The 17,656-nt window shown below is 53.3% G+C and overlaps 9 protein-coding genes across 9 annotated transcripts; 5 read left to right on the top strand and 4 right to left on the bottom strand.

Moving 5' to 3' along the window:
• Positions 1-753: 753 nt before the first annotated feature.
• Positions 754-1,503, top strand: DACRYDRAFT_22042 (uncharacterized protein). The gene has a single exon (XM_040772654.1). The coding sequence runs from the start codon at positions 925-927 to the stop codon at positions 1,339-1,341; it is 417 nt and encodes a 138-aa protein (XP_040629273.1). The 5' UTR covers positions 754-924; the 3' UTR covers positions 1,342-1,503.
• Positions 1,504-2,034: 531 nt separating this feature from the next.
• Positions 2,035-2,522, bottom strand: DACRYDRAFT_22041 (uncharacterized protein). The gene has a single exon (XM_040772653.1). The coding sequence runs from the start codon at positions 2,448-2,450 to the stop codon at positions 2,262-2,264; it is 189 nt and encodes a 62-aa protein (XP_040629272.1). The 5' UTR covers positions 2,451-2,522; the 3' UTR covers positions 2,035-2,261.
• A 1,097-nt stretch (positions 2,523-3,619) lies between these two features.
• Positions 3,620-5,118, top strand: HTP2 (heme-thiolate peroxidase aromatic peroxygenase; the record flags this gene model as incomplete). Its single annotated transcript, XM_040777649.1, has 6 exons — positions 3,620-3,897; positions 3,945-4,208; positions 4,262-4,378; positions 4,429-4,522; positions 4,571-4,952; positions 5,012-5,118. 6 exons carry the CDS (start codon positions 3,620-3,622, stop codon positions 5,116-5,118), a joined length of 1,242 nt encoding a protein of 413 aa, XP_040629271.1.
• A 636-nt stretch (positions 5,119-5,754) lies between these two features.
• On the bottom strand, positions 5,755-6,906 carry DACRYDRAFT_99996 (NADP-binding protein; the record flags this gene model as incomplete). Its single annotated transcript, XM_040777648.1, has 4 exons — positions 5,755-6,117; positions 6,180-6,552; positions 6,614-6,840; positions 6,885-6,906. The coding sequence occupies 4 exons, from the start codon at positions 6,904-6,906 to the stop codon at positions 5,810-5,812; spliced, it is 930 nt and encodes a 309-aa protein (XP_040629270.1). The 3' UTR covers positions 5,755-5,809.
• A 184-nt stretch (positions 6,907-7,090) lies between these two features.
• Positions 7,091-8,005, top strand: DACRYDRAFT_107301 (uncharacterized protein; the record flags this gene model as incomplete). Its single annotated transcript, XM_040768443.1, has 1 exon — positions 7,091-8,005. The coding sequence occupies one exon, from the start codon at positions 7,091-7,093 to the stop codon at positions 8,003-8,005; it is 915 nt and encodes a 304-aa protein (XP_040629269.1).
• Positions 8,006-8,841: 836 nt separating this feature from the next.
• Positions 8,842-12,626, top strand: DACRYDRAFT_116082 (uncharacterized protein; the record flags this gene model as incomplete). The annotated part of the gene is made up of 4 exons (XM_040770132.1): positions 8,842-9,561; positions 9,614-11,126; positions 11,177-11,720; positions 12,069-12,626. The coding sequence occupies exons 3-4, from the start codon at positions 11,178-11,180 to the stop codon at positions 12,624-12,626; spliced, it is 1,101 nt and encodes a 366-aa protein (XP_040629268.1). The 5' UTR covers positions 8,842-9,561; positions 9,614-11,126; position 11,177.
• A 540-nt stretch (positions 12,627-13,166) lies between these two features.
• On the bottom strand, positions 13,167-14,717 carry DACRYDRAFT_22040 (uncharacterized protein). The gene has a single exon (XM_040772652.1). The coding sequence runs from the start codon at positions 14,576-14,578 to the stop codon at positions 13,562-13,564; it is 1,017 nt and encodes a 338-aa protein (XP_040629267.1). The 5' UTR covers positions 14,579-14,717; the 3' UTR covers positions 13,167-13,561.
• A 153-nt stretch (positions 14,718-14,870) lies between these two features.
• Positions 14,871-15,717, top strand: DACRYDRAFT_116080 (uncharacterized protein; the record flags this gene model as incomplete). The annotated part of the gene is made up of 2 exons (XM_040770131.1): positions 14,871-15,572; positions 15,628-15,717. 2 exons carry the CDS (start codon positions 14,871-14,873, stop codon positions 15,679-15,681), a joined length of 756 nt encoding a protein of 251 aa, XP_040629266.1. The 3' UTR covers positions 15,682-15,717.
• Positions 15,718-16,208: 491 nt separating this feature from the next.
• DACRYDRAFT_22039 (uncharacterized protein) lies at positions 16,209-17,266 on the bottom strand. The gene is made up of 6 exons (XM_040772651.1): positions 16,950-17,266; positions 16,791-16,893; positions 16,652-16,740; positions 16,507-16,599; positions 16,432-16,453; positions 16,209-16,379 (listed from the first exon to the last, which is right to left on the bottom strand). Exons 1-6 carry the CDS (start codon positions 17,142-17,144, stop codon positions 16,309-16,311), a joined length of 573 nt encoding a protein of 190 aa, XP_040629265.1. The 5' UTR covers positions 17,145-17,266; the 3' UTR covers positions 16,209-16,308.
• Between the last annotated feature and the right edge of the window lie 390 nt (positions 17,267-17,656).

Genomic DNA, 17,656 nt, shown 5'->3' with positions numbered 1-17,656 from the left:
ACTGTCTCTTCAGACTTGGTCTCTTAGGATCATCCACAGATACCTATACTGTAGATAGGTCTTAGTCATCAGGTCTACTCCACTTCCTTGTTGCCTGCTTAGACTCTTGGCACTCTTAGGTGAGCAGACTTAGTCAGCCTGTGTTGCCCTAACAGTTTGTGCCAGCAAGACATGACACATAAGCATGTCTCTGGGATTAGACATAGCCAATGAGATAATATGAGGCCAGCTGTGTGGTTAGGAGATTCTGCATATGGGTCATATAGGGGCCTGGGAGCCTGCAGACCCTTATATCATAGTAATAGCATCAGTTATTGGAACAAAACTGGTTAAACTTCTAAGAAACTCAACACTCCTTCACTCTTGTAGCAATATTAGTGTTATTAATACTTCTCATAAAAGTAAAAACAGCATCACCATTAATAATAACTCTCACTATGACTGCTCCCATTACTATTAATTTTTCTATTAGTCTTATAAGTTTTTGCAGAGCTAAGGTTTTCTTTCATGTAGGGTTATATCATTTTGGGGTTAAGGTCAGGTTAGGGGTTTTTGGTTTGGGTGTTGTTACATAACCAGCCCCCCTATTTTTGGAGATGTGCGGCTGTGTCAAAGCAGAGGCAATGTGCGTGAAATTGATTTTCCACACGGGCAAACCTTGGAAAAAGTGGGACGACACCACCGCTGTCGACAACTCTTTCTTATCGCCTTCGTATGCATCGCCCCTCATTAGTCACGATGCGGCCCTATCAACTTGATCATGATTGCTCCTCTTTGGTTTATCCCCCAAATCGCTGACTGAATTCCCATCTCACGCCGCCCGCTCTTTTTCTGACGCTAGAGAGCCGATGTCTACTCTTACTCCCAAATAACCGGGTATATATCTTGGACTTTTCTCTAGCTTCTCGGGCAAACCCAAATCCTATGGAACGCGCGACGCTCCACACCCAACGTCAGGACAAGTTTCTCAATCTTTACCACCATGGACGAGAACGTCAGAAACAACAAACTTCCTGCCCGAGCCATTCAGGCTACAAAACAAGGCAACAAATGTCCTTCAAATTTGCGGTCCCCCATCTCCGACCTCGCCGGTCCCTCGGCCGGTCTAGTCCTCGTCCGCCAGACACAGCAGAGGCAGCCTTTTCGTCGATTTCTGAATTAGATCGCGTCTCCTCCACTTTCGACTGCGCGCTGCATATTTTGTGCCGATTTGGAGCTTGGAGAGCGACGGCGAGGGAGACGCGTAGACAAAACAGCCTGAAGGAAGGAAACGTCTGGGCGTCCTTTGTTCCTGAGGCAGGAGGAGATGAGGAGAGACCATACCGAGAGCGCAAGGGATAATATGAGGGGAATTCGAGGACGTGGAGACTGTGGAGGAGGAGAAACATGCGTTTGAGTCACCGAGCTGAGCTCCTATCTCGTTAAAGGGGTTCGACTTCGACGTACGACCGAAGGACTGCATTCTCGAGAATGAAGAATATCAATCACTCTGGCAACATCGACAGTATCATGAACATCAACTATTATTCAACAAGAACCACAAGGATACCTGCGACTTGGGAGCTCCGACACCATCCTTATTACCTCACCCGGCCCACCCTTCCCTTGCATCCGGCGACCTCCTCATTGCACTTCGTTCCTTGTACGATCTCATGCGTCTGTTATGACTCCCTGCTTCAATCTCATGTTGGCTGCTATGAAGAGTGCGTTTCAGCTTCCATAATGCCGTGTGTCGAAGTCTTACGAATAAACCCCGGCCACAAAATATCCAAGACAATGCAGACAGCACTAGTATATCTAAGTTCCCTGCTCCCTCCCCTACACGTTGTGTGTCGAAACGGGCAAGTCTGTCTGCTCCGCCTCCCCATCTTTGGGGCCGATTTCGAACGATCAGTATCGCAAACGAGCCCGACATAACACAAACCAATGGAAATTCATCTCTGCTTACGAAACCCAACGGGACCCGGCGCCCGTAATACGGCCCCCTTACATCATCATCGTATGAGCATGATGACCACCGCACCGACTTCTAGGCTCTCTAATCTACCGAGCTACGAGCTCTTCAAGCCCACGCAGCTCCATCCCACCCGGCGAACACTCAGAACGGGAGCCTTCGGGGAACGTTTGAAAGAAGGCTGACAGTACGATCGTACAAGTTTAGCGGCAAGGAGTTAGAAGGGGGGGAAGAAGATAGGGGTTGAGGCGATAAAGGCATAGTCTGTTCAGGTCATGCCGGCGTGTACGTGCCTGTTGTGTGCGTGTTACCCTGGTGGGGATGCAGGAAGCCAAGGCGGGATGCGGGATGCGGGATGCGAGAGGTAAGGGAAAAGACTCAACGCGTGTGGCAGGATCTTTCTCAGCGTCTGGGCGGGTGGAGGCGCGCGAACATACTTGGCATGAATGCTGTTCTCAGCTGAAGGACGGAGGGGGACAGCGGTCTGAGATGCCATGAAACGAGCGTATCAACCCACGTCACCTCTAGACTCATTACATCGAAAGCTGAGGAAAATTGGTAAGCACTGAACACCATCCGAGGTAGAATACCATTCTGTCCGAGTCTCCAAACATCGATGTTCACTTTGCATTGAGCTGGAAGTCACTTGTTTTTCGGCGGACAATCCATGGAGGATGCTCATGTGTTGTTATGAATGCCCATGTGATGTTTGTCTTTGAAATGGGGCAGGCACAGCTTTTGTTTATTCTGACTCACGTGTGTAAAAGAAACGCCCATCTCCACCAACGGGGTCCATTATTCTCAGGATCATGTACGGGTCGTCTCGTGGACACTGCATTCCTGGAAAACTACGCAACATCGTCATTCTGGGATAGCATCTGGCTGCGCTGTCATCTTTCATCGAGACGGATAATTTATGTATCTCCTCCATCTTGATTGGACGTATCTGTGCCAGATGGCGGTGCTATTCCCGTTACACACGGGCCAGACAGTTGCCATTCTCATCACCGTGATGAACGAAAACAAGGTGCGCAGTGATGCAGGTCTCACCGTGTTGTGGTCATGCTACCATGATTGGCTGTTCAACTCTGCAATTCCGGCGGCAGTGCGTCCTGCGTGTGACCATGTTCCGAATTTGAGTAGAGGGGCCCCTGGTATGCACGTACACCTCAATCTTCGTTCGAGTCTAAACTCGGCATCTAGTGGGGTTCTCTCGGCAAAGAAAACCCAGGATGTATTGTGACAGAAAGAATATTCTTGCCGCTTCTGGTTAATGTCTTCTGCTATACTCGAGAAGGCTGATTTCATTCATGAATAATCAGCTCTGATGTGGGCCTGAACGGGCCGTTCCTTTCCATCGGCCAGGTTTCCAGCACCCACTTCGGAATGACTCTTGGCTGCGAGCATCGCTGCGCGCAGTATGCAGGATCACGACTGCCCTGACTCTGTGCATCTGAAAACTGACACTGTTCTTGAAACGGAAAGAAGACATGCTACGGAACCTTGCGGTTCACTGCCAATGGAACGCAAGGCGGGACGCACCGTGGTGCAGGAACTCGTGAGAAGGAAAGAAGATCAAAATAAGGTAGGTCGGGATATTTAACGGCGAAGATTATGTACTCAACTTTCTTCAGTCGTCTTTTCCTATTTTCACACCCGAGTACAATGCGCTTTTCAGCTCTCGCTATCCTCGCCGCCGTGCCTTTGGCCGTCGACGCTTACCCTCAGTACGCCAAACGCTACGCGTCACTGAACGCGGAAAAACGCGGAAAGTATCCCATCCTGAGGCGTGCAGCGGCACCGTACTCCGACCAATACCCATACACTGGAGCCAAGCTCGACGGACAGGCGGGCACCGGCAAAGGCGGAGTTCAGGTGCCCGCTCCTGGCGACACCGACCATTACTATCAAGATCCTCCTCCTGGTGCTTTCCGTGGCCCTTGGTAAGCGCATCTTCAGCGTGCCTGCCACTCAGCTAACAGCTGGCTAGCCCCGGCCTCAACACGCTCGCCAACCATGGCTTCCTCTCTCGTGACGGTATCACCACCTATACGGAGATGGTGGCAGGTCTTCAGAATGTCTACAACGTAGACTTTGCCACCGCCGTCGTGCTCACCCTGCTGGGCTTTGTCTTTGACGGCGATCCGGTTTCTCAGATGCTCTCCATTGGCGGTGAGGCCGTCGACAGGACTGGCCAGCACGGGAACTTCACGGGCGAGTACGGCGGAGTGAGCCAGCACGGCACATTCGAGCTGTAAGCGCTATTACATTCGAGCGCTTGAGTCTTGTCTCATCTCGCGCTCTTAGTGACGTCTCCCTGACGCGGAACGACTTCTACCTCAACGGGGATGCGTACAGCTTGAACGGCACTCTGTTCGGTCTGATGGTCGAGACGGCGAAGAACACGTCCACTGCCGAGAACCCGTAAGCCAACTAACACCTTAGCTTCTGTTGTTCTTGCTCATCTAGAGCAGGCTGTTCGACTTCAACGCGATGGCACTCTATCGCTTGCAGCAGTACCAGCGTGCGCGTGTCGAGAACCCCTGGCTGTACGTCCCCCAGCTGGTGGTAAGTACTCCCCCTCTGCACCGCTGCCTGGCTGACCCGCACACCCAGTTGCACAACTACGGCGCCGCGACTTTCTTATACGAAGCCTTCCCCTCCTCGGCGAAGAACAACACCCCGGACCTTGAGACGATCTCTTCCTTCTTCGGCGCCGTCCAGCTTGAAGACGGTACTTGGGGGCATGTAGGCGAGCGTCCTCCCCCGAACTGGCACAACCGGGTCATCCCTATGAACCTCGCCGACGTGACCAACGGCATCGACGCGCTGTACGCCGCCTACCCTGTTGACTTCGGGGCGAACGTCAATGGTGTATGGATCCCTGCTAATCAGAGCTATACGCCCAGCACCCCGAGCAGGAAGAGGCAAGCGAGTGGCAGTGGAGGGGATACGAACCTCATCTGCGGCGCTTTCCAGGAGATCTTTATCACTGCTCGTAAGCCTGTTTTCCCCAGCCCATGCAGGAGCCGAACTGAGAAAGGATGATGATACCAGAGAACTCCCCTCAGCCGTATGCGATGCTCGAGTTTATCCTGGAAAAGGCGACGCCCGTTATGGCCCCCTACAACTGCTCTATCCCCGGCTTGACCAGCAGCAGCTAGGCACCCCACTCGGCTCAAGACAAAGGAGGAAGGAGTCATTCGTTCGTTCAGTTGTCAGTGAAAGTACTTAAGAATACAGGTCTTGTCGAACATGACGGCCTTGGACAATATTATGTTATTTGTGAGAGTGACGGGATGTGACGCCTTGTCATCTTGATCGGATGTCAAGTGTGCCCGAAATGTACCAAAACTCGGGTAAGACACCTGAATTCCGTGTTCAACAGCAGCACGACTCGAGTGCTCTATGTTCATTGCATTATCTCCCTCCTCCAGTGGCTCATCACACATCCAACAACCGCAAACCAAGCGCTTCACGTCATCAACCCTACGCTTTAGAACGTTTCCCCCTATGCCTATCCCACTCCGGCATCCCAGCCCCACTCCAGTACCCACGCGCCGCCACCAAGAACCCCCCGGTCAAAAAGTTGATGCTTTGTAAGCCCATGTTCTTAAGACCGCGGTGCTAAAATGTACTTGCAGGGTTAGAACGGTTCGGTTCCTGTTTTTAGTACTTGTGTCGGCTGGACCGCGTGAGGGAGCAACATGGATTCAGTTCCTGTTTTGAGTGTCGGCCGGAGTGCGTGAGTTGGGAACTGGGGGAATTGGAACAGCATGGATTCTTTCCTCTTTAGTTCGGTTATACAGACCCCTCTCTAGCCGCCATCTCCATCCCATCCCATCCCATCCGTGCCTAAGCTTCCCCCTCCCCCTCCCCTTTATCCCGATTAAACCACCCCTCAAGCCACCTCACCACCTCCACGCCATCCCACGCCTCCCCCTCCCCTACACCCAAAAGCTCCTCCGTCTCCCGCATATCGAGTCTACAGTCTTTCGGCCTCTTTACCGATTCCTGCCCTGTGGAGGCGGGGTCTGGAGTGTCCGGGGTGATATGCGCGCAAGGTAGAGAGAGAAGCTGGGAGAAGGCGAGGCAGAGGGTGTATTTGCTGTGTTTGTGCGGGGCGGAGAAGTGGATTATCTTTGGGAGGGGTTTCCCAAGTTCTAAAACAATCAATCGTCAGTTCTCTCTGTACGACAGAAGGAGGGAGGGTGGAGCGGCGCACCGACAAGTTTCCGCAAGAAGGTAGCGACGTCCAGCACGTTCGTAGGATACCGGACTTGCCAGTCGTCCATCTTATACTGTTTCCCAGACTGGTCCCGTACTACTTTCTCGAGTACGTTTATCGCACTATCTTCAGACTTCTTCACCGGTCCATATAGCACCGGCACCCGGACAGAAGAGCAGTTCTCAAATGAGAGGAGCGCGTGTTCCCCTGCTAGCTTGGTGCGGCCGTACAGGTTTAGCGGGTCCGGAGTGGAGGAAGGTAGGTAGGGAGGGGACGTTCCGGGGAAGACGTAGTCCGTCGAGATGTAGATGAGGGAATGGTCCATTTGGGCAGCGAGGCGCGCTAGGAAGGCGGGTACGCCGGCGTTGAGCTGTTTGGCGGGGTTAGCTGTCAGTTGGGAGAGGTATGCTACAGGAAAGATGGGGACGCACGCGTTGTGCCTTCTCTGAATCCTTGTCCGCGACATCAGGTCTCCTCTCGGCTGCACAGTGTATGACCCAATCAGGGTTAAATTCGTTCCATACTTTCTGGACTTGGACTGGGTCTAGCAGGTCTATGGGTGTATAGCGTGTGTCTGGTGAGGAGTGGGATAATCCGAGGAGTGTATAGTGTGAGGAGAATGCTGCGTAGACTGCTGATCCTAGTACACCGGATGCGCCTATAAGAGTGAGTGGGATAAGAGGAGGGAGGGATGGAGCGTACCTGTGATGATAATCCTTGTCATTGCTGTAAGGGATAGAAGTGTGCCGATACTCCCTGACTTGCGTGATATCACCCACGTGACCTACTCGGTGGACGCGCCTTGTGTGATTCCCTTTCCCATGTCACACTGTATATGCACTCTTCACATTCCACAACTTATAACTCAGAAACACATCTCATCACATCTCTCTCTCTCTCTGCAAACGATGTCATTCAAGATCTACATTGACCCTTCACCACAACAACCATCTAATATAATGCGCTCACATACTCTCCCATCTCCATCTTCATTATTCTCGACGCTTATCCCTTCCCTCCCTCCTGCCTCCTCCACTTCCCCCACTCGCATCCCTACCACCACCACCGACACATCTATACCTCGTACAGGGAAGGAGAACGTTGACCCCCTCACCGGATTACCCGCAACCCGCAAACTTCCAAAGTCAAAATCAAAGTCCACCTCCCGATCCAAGCAGCCCCTCGCACCCGCGTCCGCACCCACTGCGAACAAGCCCAAGTCCAAGGTCAAACCCCCAAAACACACAGCCGACTCCTCCAAACCTCAACTCCGAAAACAGAAGCCCGCAGCCAAACGCCCCCTCTCCCCGTCCCTCCGTTCCCCACCGCCCCCTGCAGCTGCGTGGCCTTCCCCGCCCCTGTTCGACCAGACCGAGCACTTCAACCGTCTTGCACAGCAGCTCACCGTCCTCCCCCTAGCGGACGTGAGCCTCGCATATGCTGTCCAGCCCCAGCTTGAGGCCGAGGTGGACCCGACGATGATCCCCCTCCCCGAGAGTCCGAAAGAGGACCGCATTTGGAGGCCGTTTGTCACGGAGGCGGGGACTGCGCAGGTAGAGGTGCATCTGGAGCTGGAGAAAGCAGGGGATGGGGAGAGGCCGGCCAAAAAGCAGCGCTTGGAGGGGAGGAAGACGCTCCGTAGGGCTGTCACTTCACCCTTGGGCAGGCCGGTGGTGGGACATCAAGTTGGGACCGTGCGAGCTACGGAACGGACACCGCACCTGCCACAACTTCAAATCCAACCGCAACCAAAACTGCAATCGAAAAACACCTCCGAACTGGGAGATACACCATCCCTCCCCATCTGGGCCGATCTCCCATAGCGCACACCTGCGATCTCCGTCAACCCGACCCATCTCTACTCGACGCGCCCTGGTCCCATCCTAGTCTATTTTCATCTGACTGCAAGCGGGCGCTCCCTTTGACGACCGACCATTTGCTGCCCTCTGGGCGCAAGACGATTTCCGACCCGATTATTCTCAGCTTCCGACTTTAACATTCGACATTCGACATTCGATCTCAACAGACGACTTGACACGCGATATTTGACATCCGACCGACTTCAGCTTTCGACCGACCGCGGCACTTCGACACTTCGACAACTTGAACAACTTCGATTTCTTGTAGCATATATACACCCACAACGCTTATCTTGTCTTGATTTGCACACTTTTCGTCCTTTGGGTAGCGTTGAACCAATCTATATGTTTGTCCAGATGGGGAAAGACCGCCTCCGCGTGTTAGATCATGTGTCGGATCCAGCCGGCCCCGGGGCCACAAGTCGACTTCCACCTGACATCTCGTCGCCTTCACTTATGTTCCGCAGTGTTGGGTGCTGACCATTCCCTCCGGTGAGCTCGCGCCTCTTGGCAGACGGTGGGATATGTCCTCGGCTCCGGTATGTAGGTAGCATCATGTCGCGGATCCGGGCGGAGGAAGGCTTTCCGCCTCTCAGCTCTTCGCCTCTACCTATGGTTACTCAATTGCCTACCGCTGGAGAGGCCATCTGCGTCTGCGTTCAATCACCTGTTCCACAGCGAAGCTAAACCAGGGGAATAGAAGGTGAGTGAGTGAGTGGCTCTTGCCATTTTTTTGCCGTAGCACTCATACCTCAAAGCTGAACCTGCCTCAGCATGCCATGCTTGGCCAACATTCCCCCAGCATTCGCGCACGACCCTAACAAATGGGCTCGGGCAATCGACTGGTATCGAACCTATCCCGACGAACTCTTTTATCTCCAGAGGCTCGTTCAGGAGCCAGAGCCCGACGACGGTTATTTCCTGTTTTGCCGGTGTGAAAGCGCAACGCTGGGTGAACTGCAAGCCACCCTCGAATACTTCAACGGTCCTCCTGGGTTTCGACCCTCTCCCTTCTGGAACGAGCAGGGACGAGGCGGGCCTCCGCCTTATGATGCAATAGATGTTACCTGTGTTCTCGATGCCTTGAGCACTCTGGAAATCACTGGCAGGATGCCGCTTGCATTTGGAGACAAGCGGCACACATGGAATCTGGTCGTCGCTCGATGCCGGCAACATCCCGCCGAGCTCAACTGGATTCGGTACCGTGTTCAAGTGTCGCGCTTTTATCACTACATGTATGAGCGTTTTGAATCATCCGTTTTCGCAGAAATGGAGGCGACGGTGGACTTGTTTAGCTTCCCACCGCCCTACGTACGACTTTCTCCCGTCTGTGAACAAGCACAAGCAAGAGGGGATCCTCTACCTTATCCTCCACCTTATCAAGCCACGGACATGTTCAGGTCTAGTGGCTCTTTGATCCCTCTGGGACATCAGGCCTGTGAGCCGCCAACGATAGCGCCGCTCTTGTCTCGCTGGTGGTCCTGGTTTTGGCAAGCGTGGTTTTGGATGTCATAGGGCTTGTATGTGTCTGCATATCCAATTGGTGCAACTCGAAGCAGTGACACCTTACAGCATAACAACTATTTGGTCAGTCCAAGGATGTCATTCAAGATCTACCTGGATGCCTTACCAGAACAGTCACCCATCACGCAGCTACTCTCCCTCCTATCCCAAACTTCCCTCTTCTTTGCTCTCCTCCCCTTTCTCCCTCCTACATCATTCGTCCCCACCCACTCCACCACCACTGCCAACACTCCTGCCCCACACATAAGGAGAGGGAACGTTGGTGCCCACCCCACTCTCTCCCTGCGAGCCGAAATCAGCCGAAGACAACAATCAGGAGCAGAGCCAAACATCCCCCAGCAGGGAGGATGACTGGCAGCGCAGACCCATTAAACACGCAAGAGAGCACTCATCCAAATCTCGAAAGCCAAAGACGTCAACCAAGTGCCCCACTCTCCCTTCCTCGGCTCCCAACCGCCCAACGCTGTACCCTGGTCCTCCCTGCCTCTGTTTGACCAGAAGAAGCTCTTCAACTGTCTTGCACAGCAGCTCACCGTCCTCCCCCTAGCGGACGTGAGCCTCACGTATGCTGTCCATCCCCAAAGTCAGGCGGAGATGAACCCGACAATGATCCCCCTCCCTGTGAGCCAAAAGAGGTCCGTATTTGGAGGCCGTTTGTCCCGGAGGCGGAGCGTGCGCAGGTGGAGCTGGAGCTGGAGAGAGCAGGGCATGCGGCCAAGACGCAGGGTTCGGAGGGGAGGAGGACCCTCCGTAAGGCTGTTACTTCATTACCGGGACAGCCGGTGGTGGGACATCAAGTTGGGAGCATATGACTTGTGGAACGGACACCGCACCTGTCACAGCTACAAACACGGCTGGAACCAAAACTGCAATCGAAGGACACCTACAAACCGGCCCAGATACATCATCCCTCCCCATCTGGGGCGACCTCCCATAGCGTTTCTTCTTATCGACCTTTCCTCGACCCGATTCGATTCGGTTCGATTCACATTGGTCCCTCTCGAGTCGTTCATTCCACCCTATCCTATTTCCTTCCATTTGACCGCAGGCGGGCGCTGCATTTGACGACCACTTGCTGCCCTTTGTGCGCATGACAATTTTCGACTTGATTACTTTCAGTCTCGACTTGTACATTCGACATTCAAGTTGGACATTCGATATTCGACATCCCGTCGCAACATGACAGCTGGTATCTGACGTCCGACCGATCTCAGCCGGACTAACTTGCGTACGTAACCCACCGCCGACTACTATCACCCTTCAATATTTTGTTTTGACTTGTACAAAAGGTTCCGAAGCAATCTATATGTTTGTGAGACGGAAGGACCGCCTCCATGTGTCAGATCATGTGCCGGATCCAGCCGGCCCCGCGGCCACAAGTCGCCTTCCGCATCGAGCAAAGTTTGTTGGGTTGCCATTCAGGTCGCGACTCTTGGCAGACGGTCGGATCCTCGGCTCCGGTATGTGTGTAGCATCGTGTCGCGGATCCGGGCGGAAAGGCTTTCCGCCTCTCTCAGCTCTTCACCTTTATTTATGTTTAAAACAGCGGGATAGAGGGAGAGTGAGTGGCGCTTGCTGTTCTCTCCCGTCGTACTCATGATTGCAATTCAGCATGCCTTGTACATCAATTCCGACGGCATTTGCCGACCATCCTCGCAAATGCGCTCGGGCCATCGATTATTACCCGAAGAACTCCGACGAACTCTTTTATCTTCATAGGCTCGTTCAGGATGCCGACAACGAATATTTCATGTTTGGCGTGGAAGAAAGAGCTACGTTAGGCGAACTGCAGGCCATCCTCGAGTACTTCAACGGCCCTCCTGGTTTTCGGCCCTCTCAGCTCTGGGATGAGCAGGGACGAGGCGGTCCTCCATCGTATTATGCAATAGATCTTACCTGTGTCCTCGCCGCCTTGAGCGCACCCGGAAACATCGGCAGGATTCCCACTGGATTTGCGGATAACAAGTCCCACTGGCCTCAGATCGTCGCTCGATACCGGCAGCACCCCGGCGAGCTCAACTACATTCGGCTGCGTGTTCAATGGTCGCGCGCTCATCACTGCATGTATGATCGACTTGATTCAATCTGTTTCGCAGAAATGGAGGCGACAGTGGACTTCTTTAGCTTCCCGCCGCCCTACTGTCGACTTTCTCCAGTCTGTGAATCAGGACAACATGACCCTCCACCTTACCGAGCTACGGACCTTCTCAGGTCTACCGGTCCCTCAATCCCTCTGAGACATCAGGCCTGCGAGCTGCCATCGATAGTGACCTTTCTGTCTCGCTGGTGGTCTTGTTTTTTTTTTTGCAAGTGTTAGGACCGTGTCGTGTGTGATTGTTGTTTTGGATGTCGTAGGACTATATGTTCTGCATATCCGATTGTAGCACTGATCCCTTCCTACATCAACACGACCGATTTCTCTTGCGTAGTCGACGTGAGCGCTTACAAATGGGTTGATCGTTCACCACTCCCGACACCGCTTCACTCATCCACCCTACTACAGGCCCTGCCCTGGTCTGCCCCCCCTCCCCCCCTATCTCCTACAACGTCATTCAAGTTCTATCCCGACCCCACTACCACCACGCTCCTCGAGTTCCCTCCCTCCACTCTCCCACTTCCCACGTCTCGGCCTTCCTGTCTTCTCTCCCTTCTACCTACTCCCTCCTACATCTCCACCTTCCACTGCGCTACCGCTATGTACCGACACACTTGTCCTGAGTACAAAGAAGGAGAACATTTACACCATGACCGGCCTCCCCGCGAGCTGACGCCTACTAAAGTCAAAACTCAAGAGCAGAGCCAGACAGCCCCGCGCAGTGAATATGACCAGCGCGCCCGCCCAGACCGCCCAAACACACAGAAGGACGCTCATCCAAACACCGAAACTCAAGCTCTCGTCCAAGCGTCCCCTCTCTCCCTCCCTCCGCTCCCCATCTCCGCTGCTGGCCTCTGGCCTTCCGCCTCATTATTCAACCCCAAAGAGCACTTCAACTGCGTGGCCCCGCAACTCATCATCCTGCTTCCTAACGGACGTCAGCTTGACATGCGTTGTCCAGCCTGAAAGGTGTGGACCAACACCGATACCCTTCCTTGACAGCCCGAACGAGCCCTGGGTTTGACGGCCGTTTTCTCCGAAGGCAGAGCAAACGGAAGAGGAGCGGAGAGTACTACAGGCATCTACTGAATGGAATATTGTGTATTACGTGCTTATACTGTAACTTGGATAAATAACACTGTTTGATCCCTGCCCCATCTTTCTACACATACAAGTGCCATCCCACTCCCGTTGCGAGGATCACCATGTTATATGTAGCTCATGTCATAGACAACCGCCGGGCCTCCCGTTCCTCCATCCTCGACATGATATTGTGAATCGTATTGTCAAGCCGTTGTTGTTGATGTAAGGAGAGACCGATATTGACTGGATGTCAATCAGAGAAGAACTCTAATAGGACAGAAAAGGCATATATGCGTACCACACATCATCAGACATGACCAGGGGTCGGTCAGGATGAGCATATATGCGCCCTGCAGCACTAGGACAACAATTGAGAGCACGGTGCCGAGTGTTCTCACCAAAATGTAAACGGCGTATTGTGGACGGAGTTGCTGGGCCGACGGTGGAGGGTAGAGCTTGGTAAGGAGCCAAGCTCCTTTCCTCTTTGCTAGCATCCAAAGTTTCGACAATTGGTCGACTCCGTAGACTGCTGATTCCATATATTCCAAAGAATATATGCGGTCGTCTGCCATATGCTGAGCAATGTTGATAATTGAATCAGGAGGGTGAACGTGCTCCAAGACAGCGATGTGTGCAACTACAGCATCATTCCGGAGCGAGTATGACATGGCCGAAGACATTCCAGAGATGTCTTGAGCGAGAGAATGGTGGGAGATCGGAATGTAGCTTGCTCAAGTGTGTCAAAGTTGTTCGGAATGTATGTGGAGGAATCCATTTGGCATTGGTCAACTGCATACCGAAGGACAGTAAGAGAAACATTATAACTCAATGAGGTTTCTGCCCCTGCCGCGTTCAATGTCCTCTCTACTCCGCAAGCCCTGTCCTTTCTCCGATCTTCTGCCCCCACCACCCACACCATCACCCATCCCTGGTCTCGCCCCTCCAGACCACAGCGCCAAGCAAGTTGCCTTCAATACATTCATCGGGTTCTTGCTACCATAGATCTTGCCAGAGATATCCTTGATCCCGGCGGCTTTGCACACCTGATGCATGATCGGCCCTGCCCTGACACCGAAGCCCAATGGTCGTGGGCGGAGGATGACACGCGTGGCACCGAACTTGAGCTCAACGTCGTGCCAGATTGTGCGATTCTCGAACCGCTCTACACGGTCCAAACTGACAATGGCATCGCGGAAGGAGGCGTTGTTCGCAGATGCGGGGATGTCGTGTTTTCCCTGTCCCCATCCGACAAGACCATCTCCATTTCCGACGATGATGAGGGAGGCGGTCGACGGCATCTTGCCCTTGCCGGTCTGTTGAACGACGCGGCGCGACCATACGGCCCAGCGGTGCAGGTCGTAAATTCCATTCTTCGTGTCTGGCGCAACATACGAGCGGGGTAGACTCGAGAGAGTCGATTCGAACCCCTTCTCCTGTTCTCTCTCGGTTTTCTGCATTTGTTCCAGCATCTTAGCCGTTTGAGCGGAGCCGACGAACTGTCCAGTTTTCGGATCGATTGGCCAGAAGGTGCGCAGAGCGTTGTGGATCTTGAGCTTCAGCGGATGTGGGTTTGCCCAGTTTGGAGGTTCATCGTAGGTGAGTGTATTGTCTAGGTAGGGATTTGCGTGGAGAAGAGAGGGGAAGGAGGTGAGCCCGGAGAGGTCAAGATCCCGTCGAAGTGGAGGGTGAGCGGGAGCCGCTTTCTTATGGGGTAAATCGGGAGGTTGCGGTACCTTCGATGTGGCAGGAACGCTGGATACGTTTCGCCGCTGAAACGCCGAATTCGTATGTCGGAGTCGTTGAACTGGTCGCTTCGCGCATTGCAAGGGGTTCATCTCAACGAAGCTGCCCAGCACCAGACGGTATAAACAGAATATGCAATGCGATTGTCCAAGCTGTGGACAGTAGAGAAGAGTATAGATCCAGCTAACGCTTTGAGTGGAATGTCGACTCGATAGCAGGGAGCTGCTCTAGCTGAGGAGGTGCGATGAGGCGAATGAAGAGAACGACGTCGCGCAACAGAGACTGAGAAAAATGGTTCCGCTCCGCCACATCTTGCCATTTAGGGCACATGAGCTCCTCCAGCAAAAGCACTGAACAATCTCTTCTCGACGTGGAAGGTACAAAATGGCAGCTCTTCTTCCCAGGACGCCTGCATCACCTATCCTCACTCGCTTCTTTGCCCGCACCCACAAGAAGGCACTTTCAGCGCTGCCGGACAACATACGGACCACCCCTCCACGACCGATACCTGCTGCAAACCCTTTTATTCCACGGTTCAATCCCGATTCACGATGTTGGGCACCACCAGAGTATTCCAAACGTCGACAAATAGAGCTTCTGAAAGCAGCACAGGATGAGGGATTCTCCCAGTGGATGCCCTGCGCGGAAGGAGAACGAGTCGGGGGCGGGAGGAAGGGACAACGAGCAGCGCACGCAGCAGCAGCGGCTGTGACAGCGCACGAATCGGTGCAGGAGGGAGGTGTGGAGGAGATTGGGGATCAGGGAGGGAGCACAATTGTAGCGAGCGCTTCTACTCCTGATGCACCTACCTCTTCCCTCCTTGTGGCTGCGGTTGCCCAAAAGGCAGTGAAGAGACAACACAAGTCAAAGACAAACACCACCCCACAGCAAATAACAGACCCAGAGGCGCCTTTCCTCTGGATCGGTATTCCCAACCCCGTATATGCTCATGAGACGGTGTACGGCGCGAAGACACGGCAGAAGTGGTTCAAGGGCCACAGGTGGGAGCGGGAGAAGGTGGAGAGGCAGAAGCGCGTCAAGAAAAACATCGAGACTATGGACGAACGGATCAAGGACTGGCGGGATGTACGTGTTATTTTGACGTCTCGCGTTCTTAGGCTCATGCTGACGAAATGTGTAGAACAGGGTGAGCAAGAGACAGGAGGCAAGGCTCCAGAGCGGTTTGCCCTTCTAGGCAGATTCACGATGTATCTGATGGGAAATTCCAATACAAATTCATTGATGGCAAAGACCTGCGTTATGTGGACCTCCGTGCTAATCACATACGTCCACTCAACAACAACAGTGCGTTGTAAAGCGGCCTGCGTTCACTCCGATGGTCGATGTCCTTCGTCATTCCAGCAGTCTCATGTATACCCCTCTTTTGCCCCGTGCCGTAAGCCAACACGATGTCAAGGACCTTCTCGAAGTTCACTCGAGCCGAGTAGTGTATCCAGTTTGTATACGTGCCCTCAATCGTGCGGAATCTACCTCCACGTCTCCCATTCGGAAAGTCCTATAATCTCTCTGGTCAAAAAAATGTTTCAAGCTGAGAGATCGCTAAGAGAAAGAACCATGCGAAAGTTGTTGATCTTTGCTAATATCTTGTCGGCCCTTGTCCTAAGTCACTCCAATTCTTTCCTGTTCGTCCTCCAATGTAGGCATCCCCACCGATAGTAACAAGAGGCCTCACATTCACCCAGAGGGTACGTTCCTAGTTTTGCCAAAACGCCGTGAATTCAAAGTTTGTCTAGTACTCCACGTAGACCAAAGAGCAAGATATACGAAACATGACTGGAAAAGAAACCTCCTACGACACAACTCATTCCTCTCGCTTCTTGGGGCATTCGGCCGCGCTTCCACCGTGACCCGCCTGATCACCGTTGCCGTGACCTAGAAGACAATAGTCAGTCGTAGCGCCGATAAAGTTGAATCAGGTACTCACTGCTACCGGCAGCAGCAACGTTCTGCAGATGCCAAGCGTTAGTGCTATATCAGGTTACAAGTGCACATTGCTCACAGTATGGGTCGCCTTCGTCGCGGCTGCGGTGGTCGTAGCTGAAACGACGGCGTTGTTCCCTGCTCCAGCAGCCGCTGTGGCAGCGAAGTTGGACTAAGAGCGCCACATCAGCAACCAACATTCACGCAGAAACACCAGCGCCCACCGTGAAGCCAAGAACAGAGTTGAACTCGTCCGCTCCCAGGCCGACATTGCCTGCTCCAATAGCATCCGACGCAGCGGTTGAGCAGTCGCCTTGCGCAACATCAACCTAGGACCAACCAACCAAAGAATGCGCTACTCACCCTCTGTGATTCCATCGACCCCGCAATTGTTGGTAAGAACATTGCAAATGCCCGTCACGACTTCGTCCAGGAACTTGGATGATGCTACGGAACCGAAGTCTTTCTAAATACGGAAATCACTGTGAACAACGACATCCACGGTTCTCAACATTGACGCACGGTGTTGGCAACGCTGAACACGCCGTTGGCCTCGGTGACTTGGGGATCACTGCATGTCCCGAAGTTGATAGCTGCAGCCCGGCGGACTGCAGCACCGGCACGAGACGAGCCAAAGTCTGTCGGCCTAGCGACGGGGAAGGCAAAAGCGACGGAGACGAAGGCGAGAAGCGCGAGGAAGGAAGGTCGGCAGTACATGATGACTGTTCGATATTTGAGCTTCGGTGAGAAGGTAAGGACAGGCTCAGGTCAACTGAAGAGTGGAGTAAGAGCACCGGGCTCAGCGTTGATAGACAGAGACGATGAAGGAGTTAGACAGCAGCGCAGCTGGTTGGGGCATCCAAAGTGCCAGGACCGCGCCTTATATACCAGGGAGATCGAGGAGGATAGAAGCGCTCTCACGCCAGCCATGGCAACACCTGTTTTGTCAATGAGAAACATGGTTGCCAAGAGGATGATCCCGACAGGATACCATCGCTCTCTTCTCCGAGGTAGTTTTCAAGCCCATTCTAACGTTGAAATCTCGCGCCCACGGTCAAGTCATGGTCTAAATCACGAAAAACACAGCAAAATCTTGAAGAATTGCCAATATTAAACTGGATGGTCCAAATCAGAAAGGAGCAATCAACAGAGATGATCCCTACTCTTGGCCGAGATTAGAGTTCAGATTATCACACAGCCACTAAAGCCGAGATGCCGTCCCACGCGGG

Source organism: Dacryopinax primogenitus (assembly GCF_000292625.1).
Source record: "Dacryopinax primogenitus strain DJM-731 SS1 chromosome Unknown DACRYscaffold_8, whole genome shotgun sequence".
NCBI lineage: Eukaryota > Fungi > Basidiomycota > Dacrymycetes > Dacrymycetales > Dacrymycetaceae > Dacryopinax > Dacryopinax primogenitus.
This window is presented reverse-complemented; position numbering and strand designations above follow the sequence as displayed.

Excerpts from the sequence above, each read along its gene's own strand:
- DACRYDRAFT_22041 (XM_040772653.1), bottom strand. The coding sequence starts at position 2,450 with ATGGCATCTCAGACCGCTGTCCCCCTCCGTCCTTCAGCTGAGAACAGC.
- DACRYDRAFT_22039 (XM_040772651.1), bottom strand. The coding sequence starts at position 17,144 with ATGTACTGCCGACCTTCCTTCCTCGCGCTTCTCGCCTTCGTCTCCGTC. Across the intron at positions 16,741-16,790 it reads GGTCGATGGAATCACAGAGG|GCGACTGCTCAACCGCTGCG; the intron begins GTGAGTAGCGCA and ends ATGTTGCGCAAG. Across the intron at positions 16,454-16,506 it reads CGACGAAGGCGACCCATACT|AACGTTGCTGCTGCCGGTAG; the intron begins GTGAGCAATGTG and ends TGGCATCTGCAG.
- DACRYDRAFT_22042 (XM_040772654.1), top strand. The coding sequence starts at position 925 with ATGGAACGCGCGACGCTCCACACCCAACGTCAGGACAAGTTTCTCAAT.
- DACRYDRAFT_22040 (XM_040772652.1), bottom strand. The coding sequence starts at position 14,578 with ATGAACCCCTTGCAATGCGCGAAGCGACCAGTTCAACGACTCCGACAT.